Source organism: Panthera onca, chromosome D4, assembly GCF_046562875.1.
Source record: "Panthera onca isolate mPanOnc1 chromosome D4, mPanOnc1 haplotype 2, whole genome shotgun sequence".
NCBI lineage: Eukaryota > Metazoa > Chordata > Mammalia > Carnivora > Felidae > Panthera > Panthera onca.
Genome location: NC_138351.1, coordinates 70,754,854 through 70,769,800, shown reverse-complemented (window position 1 = coordinate 70,769,800; position 14,947 = coordinate 70,754,854). Strand labels below are relative to the sequence as shown.

The 14,947-nt window shown below is 51.5% G+C and overlaps 1 protein-coding gene across 10 annotated transcripts in view; it reads left to right on the top strand.

Annotated features, from left to right (window-relative positions):
• Positions 1–9,788: 9,788 nt before the first annotated feature.
• The window catches only part of EPB41L4B (erythrocyte membrane protein band 4.1 like 4B), a 129,758-nt gene continuing 124,599 nt past the window's right edge, over positions 9,789–14,947 (top strand). For 7 of the 10 annotated variants that reach the window (XM_060609084.3, XM_060609083.3, XM_060609082.3 and 4 more), the window contains exon 1: positions 9,790–10,709. In XM_060609084.3, coding sequence (XP_060465067.1) covers positions 10,398–10,709 — 312 coding nt within the window. In that variant the 5' untranslated portion in view covers positions 9,790–10,397. Of the gene's footprint in view, positions 10,710–14,947 lie in introns of all 10 variants that reach the window. The other 3 variants (XM_060609080.3, XM_060609079.3, XM_060609093.3) reach the window with 2 other exon arrangements.

Genomic DNA, 14,947 nt, shown 5'->3' with positions numbered 1-14,947 from the left:
TTTTGTTTTAAAATGTGTTTATGGGGGCGATTGGGTGGTTCAGTCGGTTAAGGGGCCAACTTCAGCTCAGGTCATGATCTTGTGGCTCGTTAATTTGAGCCCCGTGTCGGGCTCTGTGCTGACAGCTCAGAGCCTGGAGCCCGCTTCAGATTCTGTGTCACCTGTTCTCTCTGCCCCTCTCCCACTCACACTCTGTCTGCCTCTCTCTCTCAAAAATAAATAAATGTTTTTAAAAAATTATGTTATACTTTTGCTTTACCTACAGAATGCTGTTTACTTCATGATAAGGTTATTATTAAACTATCAAACTTTTGAAAACTTATTATTAAATTCATGCTATTATTGAACTAACTCCCTCTATTAGATATTGTCAGAGAGTAATGTCTTCACAATGAATATGGTGCTGTAAGATGACAGAGAGGGAAACAACCAGTCTATCTCTAGAGGGTCAGAAAGGTTTTACCAGGGAATGTGATCTGGGGTTCTGAAGGGTGAATAAGAGTTCGCCAGCGGGAAGGTGGGAGAATATGTTTGAGGAAGTAGATTTGCATATAAAGGCTTGAAGCATAGCTTTATCAGGGTTTTATAATTCGGATTTTAGGTTGAGGCCTTTGGTCCATTTTGAGTTAATTTTCGCATATGGTGTACATTAGGGTCCAACTTCATTCTTTTGCACGTAGATATCCATTTTTCCCAGCACCGTTATTGAAAACACTGTCTTTCCTACTTGAATGGTCTTGGCACCCTTGTGGGAGCAGAGTCTGAAATCTAGCTCTGTCAGACTTCAAGTGGTATGGCTTTTTTGTAGTAGAGTGTGTGCCCCAGTTTTCTTTAAAGCAGTGCTTCTCTCCCAGACCCGGAAAGGCTGTCATGGGCCAGGCCGGGAGAGTCCCAGATATGCCTCCCAGGCAGGGTGAGTAGGCCTCAGGCATCGCCCAAGGGCAGCCCTGCCGAAGTCAGTCTGCTCCCTCTGGATGTGGCCACACCAGCTGACCGGGCCTGGCTCGGGGACTGCCCAGACCGGTTTACAGGGTTTCTGTTCCCTGGGAGCTGGTTCCCTGGCCACCGTGGTGGCTTTCTCTCTCTCCCCCGCCACCCTCTCTTTTTCTGCCTCTATTTCTTCTTACATTCCCTCTCTTCCTCTCTCTTTTCTCTTCTTTCCTAGTCCATGCACGGTCCCTGCCAACCCCCAGGCCAAAGGCCCTGAGCCACAGACTTTATTTCCACGCCCATGCCTGAGACTTGGGGCCCCTCTCCTCCCTTGGGCCGCCTGCCAGGCCAGCCAGGCTCTGACCCAGAAGGTTTCTGTTTTTTTTTTTTAATGGATATAAAATTATCGATAATTACATGAACGGAAATGCTAACAATAACAAGTCACATTTATTGGGTCCTTACCAGACATAGTTGACATACTTCATGTCCTTTATTCCTCACACCAGACCTGTGAGGTCGATACTATTATTAATGCCCTGTTAACAGATGAGAAACTAACTGCCCTGTTAACAGATGAGAAACTAAGGGGTAAGGGCTTGAATTCTGTGCCCAAAGTCACACAACAAAGATTCAAATGCCACCTCTGAACCACGCTTCTGGATTGGACTACTTTGTGACCACGGTCATTTACTGAATATCTGTGTGTGCCAGCCATTGTGTGTGTGTGTGTGTGTGAGAGAGAGAGAGAGAGAGAGAGAGAGAGATCTTAATCCGGGAGGGAAGAGGACTCACCAGCCCCAAACCTAGGAGCTGCCTGACACCTGCCTCCCTCACCCCCACAGCCCATCCCTCGCCTCTTGGTAATCTGTCAATTCGTTCTTTCTGCACGCTGGCCCGAGCTGCCATCATCTGTAACTGCTGAGGACTGATGTTGTCTTAGCACAGAGAGGCAGCCCCTTTTATGTGGCAGAGGGTGATGCATGTGCATATGGTGCTGTAAGATGACAGAGAGGGAAACAACCAGGTGTATCGACAGAGGGTCAGAAAGACCTTACCAAGAGGGCCCATCTGGGCTCTGAAGGGCGAATAAGAGTTTGCCGGTGAGAAGGGAGAATGTATTTGAGAGGGATGGATTTGCATATAAAGGCTTGAAAGGTGCTTTAGGGTGTCTGACAAATGGCAATAGTTTAGAATTCAGAATGGGGGGTGGGGTGCAGTGACAGTGGGGTTGAAGTAGCAGGCAGGGCCAGACTAAAGAAAGCCTTGTAGGCTTTGCATTACCTGTAGGTAATGCAGAGCCACTGAAAGATAAGGCCTCTGAAAGGGAGGGTGAGTCTGGTTTAAAATGCATTCAGTCTCCCCAGGAAATTAATATAGGCTGGCTAACCATTTGCACGTGAATTTGTCCAGATATGAAACATAGATGGCCCAGGCCCCCTTTCACACTCCGAGGACGGTCATTTTTACCAGTGTCCCTTGTCATCAGCCTTGCTGAGAGATCATAAATAGGGGAACGACTTGGCCTATTTCCTTTTCTGAAAGGTGGGTGTCTTGGGAGCGGGGTAAAGTTTGGATCGGAGAGGGAGAGACATAGCGGTCCAGGGGATCAGGCAGTGACTGTGGAAAAGTGAGGTTGGCAGAGAAAGGCCCGGCTCAGCTGCCCACACCAGGAAAGTCTCCTTGACTCTTCTCTGCTCTCCCCCTTAAGTAGATGGAATACTAATCTGATTGGTCAGATTCCAGGGCAACGGTTAGGTCAAGTTTGCTTGTGTGCAGGGGTCACTGAGCATAAAAAAAATGACACACAAGAATGTGCTCCTCTCTTCCTTACGCCCACACCTAGTGCACTGCCTTTGCATCTGGAGTCAGTTAGTGGCTAGGAGGAAACATCCCCCAAACAAAGGAGGGTTTAGGGAGAGACAGAGAAACAGAGACTTAGAGAGACGGAGAGAAAGAGACCCTCTTAAGCCTTGAGGCTAGAAAGCTGGGCTCCAACTCAGCTTTAGAAGAGGACCCGGGGTGCTGGGCTGGCCCAGCAAAACCAAAACAAAGCACAGCTTGTATCCGTGGCCAGTGCCCTTGCTGCCTGTCTGTTTCCCCTGGGAATCTCCCAGGCGCGGGGGAGTGGCAGGGCAGGACAGGCCTGCAGTGACTTCCATCTTAGTATCACCATCAACACCCCTGCCTTTATTTCTCACAGCTGAATAGAAAGGGAGAAAATGGCGGGGGGTGGGGGGGGTGGGGAGGGGTGAGGGGGCGGGCGGGGAGGGGTGGGGGAGGCGGGGAGGGGAGGAGATGAAGGGATGAAAAAGAGGGTGGAGTCTTGGAGGTCAGAAACTGGCTCTAGGGAGTACAGAAGAACAGGGCCCCCTCCCAGTGAGTCAGTGAGGGCGGGAGTTGGTGTGGCTTCGGGGAAGGGCCGGGTTGCAGTTTGGAGAGGGCCAGGAGGGAGGGAAGGAGGCCCAGCCAGATAGCTGTGGGATCCGGGGGTTCCAATGCCAGCGAGCTGCTGCTCACCAGCTATGTGGCCTCAGGCAGGTCCCACAACTTGTCCGTGCCCCAGTTTCCTCAGCTGTAAACTGGGGATAAGAATACCTCACAGCCAGAGTTGTCATGCAGAATAATTAAATGCGGTCATGTCTGTGACAGCACTTAATAAACCATAAACCTCTGAGCAACACAGAGAAATATTATCCTTTTTAGGATTCCCTTGGGAATGAAAAGCGGGGTGCCTCTGAGAATTCTCAGCTCCACCCAGCTCTCTGCTCAGTTTCACAAAATGCCATTTACTCTTCTCCCCAAAACCCTCTCTATGTGTTTGTTCTCTGATATTCCCACTTCCCTTTAGTCTCTCCTCCTCGGGAGGCTTTGTCCTTGTTTTCTCCTAATATGTATTGGCCTCCCCAATATTAAAATAAGAACCGTAGTCTCAAAACGTTTGCTTGGTCCTCCTGCCCCCTTCTAGTTACTGCCCTGTTCCCTCTTCCTCCCAGTCTTATTTGTTTACAGGAGTTTTGCAGTTTACAAAGTTTTTTTTTTTTCCTTGCATCGACTGCTTTGTCATAGCATTAGTATCATAATAAAACTTTGAGGTTGGTAGTATCGGCAGTACTTGCCCATTTTACAGATGAGAAAAGTGAGTCTTGGACTAGAGTCCAACAGAACTCCCGTGTTGTTTCTTTGATACTTCACCGCTTTCCTTTGATGCTAAGCTTTCAAAGAGAGTGGTCTGGATGTACCATCTCCATTACCCTGCTCTCATTTTCTCTTCAATTGTGTAATCCACTGGCTGCTCCCACCATGTGGGCCACAGCTCTTCTCCAGCTAGCCTACTTCAGAGGCCCGTCACGGACCTCACTCCCCTTAAACCTTCACTGCCATGCATCTGACCCTACCTACTACCTTCTCTTTCTTCAAATTCTCTTTCCTTGGCTTGAACTAGGACTTGAAGTCTACAACAGAAAAGGAGGTGATGGGGAGGGTTCCTTTTGTGTCTGTGGCTCCTGTACCTCGGTTGTACAGGGTTAATTAACCCCAGTGAGTCATGGAAGCCTCGCTTATTGGAATACTGCTTCCCCGGCGTGCTGTGAGCTGTAGCAGGATTTCAAAAGCAGATTCTCCTCAGCCACCAGCCCAGCTGCCAAGGGCCTTGCCACAAAAGAGCAATTTGCCTTGGTTTTGACCAACTTGACAGAAGAAGGGCTTTTTATTTGATGGCAAAGAGGATCAGAGCTGTCATCTTATGACTCGGCTGGGCATGGGAAGGTTGATGCCAGTAGTCTTGGACAGAGCAAAAGGGGTCACTACTTGGAATGAGACTCTCCTAGCAGGACTGGAGCAGGGACTAGGCAGATGAACCCAGCTGTAAGTGATGGTGTAGGGGTGATTGATGTCTAGTCCCGCATTGTCTGATATGGCCACCACGAATCATTCATAGCTATTTACATTTAAATTTAAGTGCAACAACATTAAATGTTGCACTAGCTATCTTGCAAGTGCTCAATAGTCACATGTGCCTAGTGGCTGTCATATTAGACAGCACAGTTACAGAATGTTCGCTGTAGAAGTTCTATAGGACGACACTGATTTTAGAGCACTGGATAGAAAAGAAGAAAAGGTAAGCAGCTGGCTAAGAGAGTAAGAGAAAGGCAAACTCATCAGGAATGTCCAGTAAGAGGGGTAACGTCAGAGATGTAGGCAGGGAGGTGGCAGGGTGAGTAGGCACTAGGAAAATGCCCCCTTTCTACTCTTTGGGTGCCTCTCCAGTGTGAACGTTAGGACTATCACACCAGAGCCACAGGTGTTTTCCCAAAGCAGGATGCACACCTGCTAGGGACAAAATGGGTCCTCAGATAGGAAACCCATGCTAGGGCTGGCATCAGGGGAGTGGGGGGACACCCAATTCTCTCCAGATGTTGATCTTTTGAGTCTAGACAGAGGGCTGGATAGTAGATGTTTGAAATGGAGATCTAGGAATGAGATGCTGAGGAAGAAGTCAGAAATACGATCTGGAGCAGGGGGAAGGGTTGGCTAAAAATACAAATTTGGGAATCAGTTGTAGTCACTCAGAAGTCCTTTTGTCACTGCCACTTCCGTATCTAAAAATTTGGATGATGGTTTGTTAACTCTCCATTTATTTCTGGACCATTCAGTGATGAGTATTGCTTTGCTAATGGTTTGCTTGAAGACAAGTCCTTTAAAGAATGAACAGAGTGGGGCACCTGGGTAGTTCAGTCGGTTAAGAATGAACAAAGTAAGTGTCTATTTAAAACAATGCTTACGCTCTGTGTTTGGAAAATAGAGCAAATGAAGGAGAGGAAAGATCTGGGACCTGGAAAATCATCATTCTAATCTGATTCATTCCTTAAATTGTCAATTCCAGGGGGTAGCTTCAGGCACAGCTGGGTCCAGGCAGGCAAAAATTGAATTGTCATATGAAATTGATGTCTCTCCATCTCTTGGCCCGCTTCTCTTTGTGTTGTTATCATCTCAGGCTTTCTGCATGTGGCGTCAATATGGGCCCACACAGCAACATAGACTTAACACTGCTGGTTCCCAGTAATTTCAACAAGAGGTCCTGGGCTGACTTCCATTGGCCCAACATGGGTTACTACCCATTCTTGAGCCAGTAACAGGTCTGTGGAAATGCAATGGTCTGATTAGCCAGGCCTGATCGCGTGCCAAACCTGAGGCAGGGGATGGGGTCAGCTTCACCTAGATCATTAGGCCTCTCAGTGCAGGGGAAGGAGTTTGCGAAGTAACCCAAACTTTGTAACCCAAGATATAGGCTAGCAGAAACCACAGCTGCCCACTACACAGTCTTTAATTAATGATAGCTATTATTGTGAAACAATACCAGAAAGATTAAGCAGCCATTAATTAAATACTAAAAAGGGTAGGGAAGGCTTCGTGGTACCTAGTAAGGTCTCAGTAAACGTCTATGGAAAGAAAACTTTACAAGGGAGTAAATAGGAACATATACTAAAGTGCAATCTTGTTCTATGAAAAAATGAGTCTGATGGAATGAGGGCACAATTTTATTGAGTCTAGGAAATGAGCCAGGAAACAAAGGATAGGGATAAATGGCGCATTTCTGAAAGGAGTTCCTTAGAGACAGGGCTAAGGGCTGTTTAATTAACATGTAAAACTACTCCAGAGGAAGGGAGTGCATAAGAAACTCTCCAAGGTTTGCTGATGATACGAAGCTCTTGGAGCAGTGATGACAAGCCCGATGGGAAGCTCTCATGAACCTGAGGAAGTGGGCGAAAAAGTGGGAGCTGAGCTTTAACCAGGACAAGGCAAGAGGGTGATTCTAGAGATGAAGTTCCAAACTCGGCCCGTGAAACTCAGGAAGTCAAGCTACTACTAATGACCGAGAAAAGGACCTGGGATTTAGCGCAGTTTCTTGGGAACTTCAGCTGAAGATGGTTCTAGACAGAAATGCAGGGGAACATACTGGGGCTTCTGAATAATGGTTTGAGGGCCGAAAGTCTCATGAAAGAGTGATGTATTGACAAACAGGATACCTGTGCAGTTCTGGCCCGTTCACATTGAGCCAGAGGCAGTCTGAGAAACGGCAATTAAAATTTTTGAATTTTATAGACCTCAGTTAACAGGGATAGAGACTTTTAGGTCCAAAAGGCAAAGATTAAGACAGAGCAATCATTGAAATAATAGCACTGTGAACGGACAAGATGCAAGCTGGCTCATCAAACGTTGAAATTCTGAGGTTGAAACCTGAGTGACATGAAATTTAATCAAAGGAAGGCGGGAGCTTCTGTTTCTGCTCTGCGTGGTAGAGAAAATAGTGCTTAAATTACTCTACTGATGAGGACTGCATGAGATCAAGTAGGGTACGGTGCCTGATGCAGAGGAAGTGGAGGTGAACCTAGAGCCACATGGAGTCCCCCTGGGATTCTAGATGATGCGGTGCTGTCGGTAGCATAGGGAATCTGCAGTCAGGGGACAGGAGTGTGGGCTTAGGCTGCGCTCTGATGTCCATCTTCCCCATCCCTAAAAGGCAACAGCCATACCTACCGTAGGTAGGTACACCCATAGGGCCACATGACAATGAAATAAGATCCTGCATTCATTCAGGAAGTGGTTCTCTTGAACATCTACTACTCACCAGACAGCAATCTAGGTACTAGATGACGATACAACGATGAATAAGAACAAGCCATGTCCTCACAGAAGTTGGTGTCTAGTGGGAGACAATGACAGTGAATAAATCACCAGCTGAATGAGACTCACGGTGGAGGGCTGGTTTTGAAAACCATAATGTGGGGCACCTGGGTGGCTCAGTCGGTTAAGCACCAGACTTTGGCTCAGGTCCTGATCTCGTGGCTCGTGGGTTCGAGCCCCGCGTTGGGCTCTGTGCTGACAGCTCAGAGCCTGGAGCCTGCTTCGGATCCTGTGTCTCCCTCGCTCTCTGCCCCTCCCTCCCCCTCTGAAAGACAAACATTAAAAAAGAAAAAAGAAAACTGTAATGCACCAAACTAATATAACGATACTGCACTTGTATTCATTTCCTATTGCTGCTGAAATAAGTTACCACGAACTCAGTGGCTTAAAACAACACAAATGTATTATTGTACAGTTTAGAAGTTGAGAGTCTGAGATGGATTTTACAAGCTAAAATCAAAGGCTGCATTCCTTCTGGAATATCTAGGAGAGATCATCTGTTCCTTAACTTCTCCAGATTCTGGCAGCTGTATGTCTTGGCTCCTGGACCCATCACTCTGGCTTCTGCTGCCAATGGCACCTCACTGTCTCTGACTCTGACTCTCCTGCCTCCTTCTTATAAGGACTGTTGGGATTATACTGGACCCAACTGGATCATCCAGGATAATCTCTCCACCTCAAACTCCTTAATTTAGTCACATCTGCAAAGGGGATTGTGATGTGGACATCTCTGGGAGGACATTATTCGGTCGACCACATTACTTTTGGGCTATCCAGTAGGAAATGAGCTGTCCTTAGCAACCAGCAAGTAGATTGGGCTACCTCTGAACACCAACTTGCTGCTGGTCTTGTATTAGGGCAAGCAGAGTGGGTATCCGAAGGCTGACTGCAGATGCCCCTTCACAATACAATGTCACGTAGTAGAGCCCCGGAGAGTCACACAGAGAACACTATACAAGTGAACATGCTTGCGGCTGCCATGCAGGAGCTCGGAGACCTCAGGCAAGGATATTACTCCTCTAAGCCCCAAATCCCACGTAAGTCAATGGGGATAAACAAAACTACCTGGAAGGGTTGGAGTGAGGATTAATGAAAATATCATCCATGAAATCACCTAAGACCGTGCCTGATCCTCAAAAAATGCTTATTTTGGAATGCCTCCTGAATCCGTCCCTCCCTTTTTCTCTGTCCCTTTTGCTGCGACCACTGCCTCCTTCCACACCTCTCAGAAACCTCCACTGTTTATCATGCCAGGTGCCTCAGCCTGGCAGTGGTTAGGAGCAACAGCCTTGAAGCTCTGTGAACGAGCCCCTATTAACCGTGAAATCTGGAGCGGGTCTCTTAAGCGCCCTAAGCTTCAAGTCTGTACAAGGGGGATAACACCGGCTATAGAACCAAGTTATTCCGAGGATTAAGTGAGATGATGAATGGAAAGGGCTTACTTAGCACAGTGCCAGGCACAAAAAACAGCAGTGTTCTTGTTCTGGAGAGGCCTGCCCTCCTTTCAACCTCCTCTTCCTCAATATTCCTTTCAGCAACACTGGACGACCCACTTCTCCCGGAAGCAGGCCTTGAATGTGTCTACCGGAGGGGCACGGTTTATAAACACTTCTCTCTGCCTCGGACCTTTACCAGCCTTTTCAGTTATGGCTGTTTATTTATGCGGGCCTCTGCCTCAATACTGCACACAAGCTTCTTGAGGAAAGGTGTTTTTTCTGCGGCGTAGGTCGGAAAAGTACGCTTCCTCCTTGTCCGGCCTCAATTTCCTTATTTGGATCGAGTCCATTGGACTGGAATGGCTACCAGGGCCCTTCCAGCTCTGAGATTTTAAACGGACAGAACTTAACTTAGTAGGGACATTGTAGATCATCTAGTGCTCCCCTCTCCTTTCCCAGAAGGGGCAACTGAGGGCCCACTAGGGCCTTCACTGAACGCTATTCTCCCTCTCTCTCTTTCTCTGGCCTCCGAGACAAGGGTCCTGTAAGGCATGCAGCCCCGTTTTCCTTGCTAGGCTGGGGGAGACTCTGGCGGCTCCAGGGCTCTGGGCTCGGGACGCCGGAAACACGTGTGTGCTCACCTACGTGTACACACGTGAGCACACCTACAGCAGCAGGGGGCGCTCGGGCCGGCAGGGGGCAGCACAGCCCCGGTTTGCAATTACCCGGCGCAGCCCCGAGGGAGGAGGGCGTGCTGCAGTCCCGGCGGCGGTGGCGGCGGTTGGAGGTGCAACCTCCCAGGTGGGAGGCGGGGGCTGCGGGCGCAGGAAAAGGCGCCTCGGGAGCCGGCGCTCGGCGGGGCCTCCTCGGGCCCCGGGCGCGGCGCGGCGCGGCGAGTGGGAGCGAGCGCGCCGGGAGCACGCAGGCGCCCTGCTCGGCTGGCCCTCGGCCGGCGCGCGGCGCGGGAGCAGCCCGCAGCCCGCGCCCCGCGCCCCCCGCAGCTCCCGGGCCGCCCGCGGCCGGCCGTCGGGAGCGGCCCCTCAGCGGCAAGCTCGGGCCGCCGGCCCGGGAGAGCGCGCGGCGGCAGCGGCGGCGGGACGGCCCCGGGGCCGCCCCGAGCGCGCCCTCCCGCCCGCGGCCACTCGCGGCCGGCGCTGGCCGGGCCGGCGCGCCCCGCAGGCAGCCGGAGCGCGGCCTCGGCCTCGGCGGGAGCGAGCCCCGGGCTGCAGGCGTTGGGAGGCGGCGCGGGCGGCCGCGGGCACTGACGGCGTCGCGGGGCGCTCCCGGGCGGCGGCGCAGCGGCGGCGGCGCAGGGGGCGGAGGCAGGGGGCGCCCCCAGCCAGGATGCTGCGGTTCCTGCGCCGGACCTTTGGCCGCCGCTCCATGCAGCGCTACGCGCGGGGCGCGGCGGGGCGCGGGGCCGCCGGGCTGGGGGACGAGCGCGACGGGGGACCCCGGGGGGGCCCGGCCGCCACCGCCGCCGCCGCCTCCTCGACGCTGCCCGCGGCTCCGGGGGGCAGCGTGTTCCCGGCCGGCGGCGGGCCCCTGCTCACCGGCGGTGCGGCGGTGCACATCTCCGCCGCCGGCGCTGCCAAGGCCACCCTGTACTGCCGTGTCTTCCTGCTCGACGGGACTGAAGTGAGCGTGGACCTGCCGGTGAGTGACGGGGCCGACCCGGGGTACTGACACCCCTTGGGGCAGCTCCCCTCCCCCGCTGCTCCCCTCTGGGAGATCCAAGGATCCCTTCCCCCTTCTCCTGCGATCACTTCCTACCCCTGCTTCCCTCTCGGGCCACCCCGTCCCGGTCTCTTCTGGAACCCCATCCGTGGCTTGTGCCCCCTCGTTGGGACACTGCGCTGCTGGATTGCGCCTTCTCCGGTTCCCACCTAGTCCTTTGGGCCTCACTCCCTCCCCAGCTCACCCAGTCCCCTCTTCCCGAATCCCCGCCCCCTGGCGCGGGTGACCGGCGTTCCCCTTCCGCCCCCTGGGTTCCAGCGGGGGCCTTCTTGGTGCTGGGTTATTGCTTAGAAAAATCTCAAAGCAATGCGGGGCTGCCTCGAGGTGGCCTGCTTGCCCCCACAAAGTCGTCATCAGGCCTTGTGGAGACGGCAGGAAGGAGAAGCCTCGTCCCCAGCTGCCCAGCAGGTGCCCCAAGTTTGGGAGGCAGTGTAGGGACCATTTCTCTCCCTTTCTCGATGCCCGCCCCCGCCCCATCCCAAAGAGTCCCTACAGTCCTTAGTGTCGCGGAGAGGTGGGGGGGGGGGGGGGAGGCAGGTGGGCGACTTGGGAGCTAACTCTAAAATCGACTCTCTTGGACCTGGCCAACTTTGCACCTGCAGAGCCCTTTGCTGGGGCGCCGGGAGTTGGCCTTGGGGCCCCCACGGGGCCTGGCACGCCGGACTTTGCGCCCTGGGCAACGTGCGTGGGGCAGCCAAGGCACCCCCGGGCGGCGGCGCCGGGTCCGGGGCCACCCGCCCACAGGTGGTTGCACCCCGCCCCCCTGCAGCAGATAGCTAGGTTGGCGCTGCCGTCCCCGCCAGGGCGTCCGGCTTTCTAGCCCGAAGGGGCCAGATGTGATCAAATCAAATCCGCACGTTAATGGGGCGCCTACTGGGCACCTGGCGCTGCGGCAGACGGTGCCTTTGGGAATCTTTGGGTGTGACTGAGGACACAGCGCTGATTGAGCTTTTAGATGAATGTTACAGGTTATTCCGAGGGTTTCATGCGGAAAAAATAACATACCCAGACTTGCAAAGGAAACACTTAGGCCTTACCTGGTGGGGGAAATTCTTTAGATTTCGGGAGAGAACTAGGGACCTGTAAGGGTTTTAGATGGGAAAATCAGAACCTGCTTGGCCTTGGAGTTTAATGCTGCCTTAGGTTTAATTTTGAGAAGGTTTCAATTTATGGCAATTTTATTTTTGTGGTTCCTAGTGCTCTCCATAGAATATCATTTTGTTATGATAATACCCTTTTGGGGCCTTTTTATTCATGGAAAAGGAGCCAGCGTTCCTGTGCTTAGAGCTGTTGTCTTTAAAATAGCATGAAAATGTTACTCCTCCCCAGGATTGAGGCTTTCCAGCTTGTATTGAGCTGGGAGAGGAGGCCTGAAGAGCTTGGAGGAGTGGAGAGGTGGGCAGCTTCTGTGTGGAGAGGATGTGGCGTATTTTGCCATCTCGGATCAGGGAGAGGAAAGCTCTCCATGGGAACTTTGACCGTGCTCCTTGAGGATTTTCTTGTCGGTTCCCCAGGGATGGTTCATTTTATAAAATGTATTGCTTCTGTCAGATTTGTGCGACAGGCGTTAAGTGGTGTTTCTCAGATGAAAAATGCAAACTGAGTCAGGTGCATGTGTGGTGGATGGACCCAGACAGGTACACCAATGATCTGGTTGGGATTGGACCAGCAATGCTGATTTATTAGGGCTGGGGGAGCCCTCGCTCCGCGTGGGGGAGGGGGATGCTTACATTGAAAGGTTTCTCCACTTTACAAAAGGTTGCTGGACGAAAGATTTCCCCAGGTTTTCTTATGATGGCAGATTTCTCCATGCTTTAGGATGTGATGTCCTAAACCCGAAATTTTATTTATATGGACACACCCCATCCAAAGACAAAATGCGGGCTTTTGTCATGTGAGCCCTCCCGGAGGAATGATGAAGAAAAATTACCAGTGAGCACGGCTCATCGATTTAAAGATTTATTAGATATCAGAACTGCATCACACAGTCTCCTGTGCTCATCCTCTCAGATCAGAGTGTGAGTTCCTGTAATTAATTCTCTGAGTACGAGGTTAGCACCCGGTGGCCAGAACCCAGTGAGTTTGTGGATGAATTTGTAGCACGCATGCTCCTTCCTAAGACCCATTTCACTGGGCTCACTTTTTATGCTATCCTGTTTGGCATTTAGCCCTGCTTATCATTATTTTCCTCTTCTGCTTTCCTGGATTTTTACCGCTTCCTGGGCTCTGGTGTTGCATTGCTGCCTGTCACACAGATAGGACTCACCTTTGGCCGCCATACCCCTAAGCTGGATTTTCTGTCTCCTGTCACTTCCCCAGGCACTCAGTGCACTTGCCGGGCTAACTATGGCCCCTTTGTAATTAAAACCCTCTGGTGGTGTTAGCTTCAAGAATTCCTTTGCTCAGCATACTAACAGTGATTATGTATTGTCATAGCCATTTTATTGGCCCTAATCTGGACACTTTAGATTCTGAAATTGACTTGAACACAACAGCACTTTCAGTGTGACCATGCCAGGGCACCTTTTCTTGAGCATGTCCAGTGTGCCAAGCATTGTGCTGTGGGCACAGGTGAAGGAGAGGTGGCCTGGAGGCTCTTGGGAAACACAGGTAAAAACATGCCTTTTTATTCTAAGTGATGCTAAGTGATGTGACAGGCTCACCCAGACAGGGTCCTGGGGGATGGGCAGGTTAAGAGGGCTTCCTGGAGATTTTGACTCTTGGGGTCATAGGATCTCAAATCCAGTGTCCCCTGTGCATGTTTTAGAATACCTATTGTGTCAGGTCTACTCCTTGGCTAACTCGTGGCCAGTGGTTATATTTAGGAAAGGAAGAAGCAACTGTAATTGTCTTCAGCCATCCTCAGATGGGGTCTGTAGTCTCCTTGTCCGGTGGTAGGCTGCATCCCCTAGCATGCCGGCCCGTTTTTAACCTTTGTTGTGGTTTCTCAGTCTTGGGTAAAATGTGAACAAAAGGATCTTAAAAAAAAAAAAAAAAATCCATCTGTAACTTGCTGGGACGCCTGGGTGGCTCAGTCGGTTAAGCCTTTGACTCTTGATCTCAGCTCAGGTCATAATCTCAACAGTTTGTGAGATCAAGCCCCACATCGGGCTCCTGCACTGACAGCACAGAGCCTGCTTGGGATTCTCTCTCTCTCTCTCTCTCTCTCTCTCTCTCTCTCTGCCCCTTCTTTTCCCATGCTTGTGCGTACTCTCTCTCTCAAAATAAATAAGCTTAAAATAAAATGGGCTTGACAAACCCAGCTTCCAGGGGAGTCCCTGGCTCACCCTACAAGCCAGAGTGGTGCCGTGAGCCACCCCTCTTCAGAAAACCTGTCCTTGGAAGGTGCTGCCTCCCTCTCCTTAGACCAACCCTGCCCTGCCCAGCCCTCAGGTGTGGTCTGGTCCGAGCAGGGCAGGACTCCCTCAGTCCTACCCTAGACACTTGCCTTCTATTAATGCAGCCGAAGATCCCATTAGTGTGCTTGGCAGCGGCACCCGCTGTTGACTCATATTAGCTCTCTGTTGACTAAATCCCTGGCATCGCTTTTGCTCGTGAGGCTGTTGCTCAGCCCCGTCTCCCCCTCCCCTGCGTGCACAGTCTCCCGGCAGCTCTGTGTGGAAAGCTGTCAGGAGGTGTGCGTGACTGGCTGGTTAGCGCTCCCGCCGTGCCTCGGAGGGCACGGCTTCTTGGCCAGTGGTGGTGCCATTGGCACGTTTGCTTTCACCGAATCTGGGACTCAGCATTGGCTCATTGTGGTTCAGTGCTAGTGGGGAGAACTTCAGACTTGGAAGATCCGTGCTGGAGCCTTTCAGGCTGGCTGTGTAGCCCTGGGCAGCTCGAATTCTGGGAGCATCGACTTCTTGGTCTTTCAAATGGAGACGTTGGGAGCATAACGCGACAAGGATGATATAAAGGCTTCAGTACACAGCAGGGTACTGAAGGGTTGCTCAGAGGTTGTAATCTTACACACTTTCATACCGCCTCTTTGACCTGTGGAACCAGTTGGGAAGCAGGTCTAGTAACAGATGCTAAAAACAAACCAAAAAGAGCTGTGGCAGGAAGGCTAAACATCTTTTTTTTTTTTTTTAAATGTTTATTTTTGAGCGAGCGAGAGAGAGAGAGAGAGAGAGAGGTGAGGGAAGACAGAGAATCCC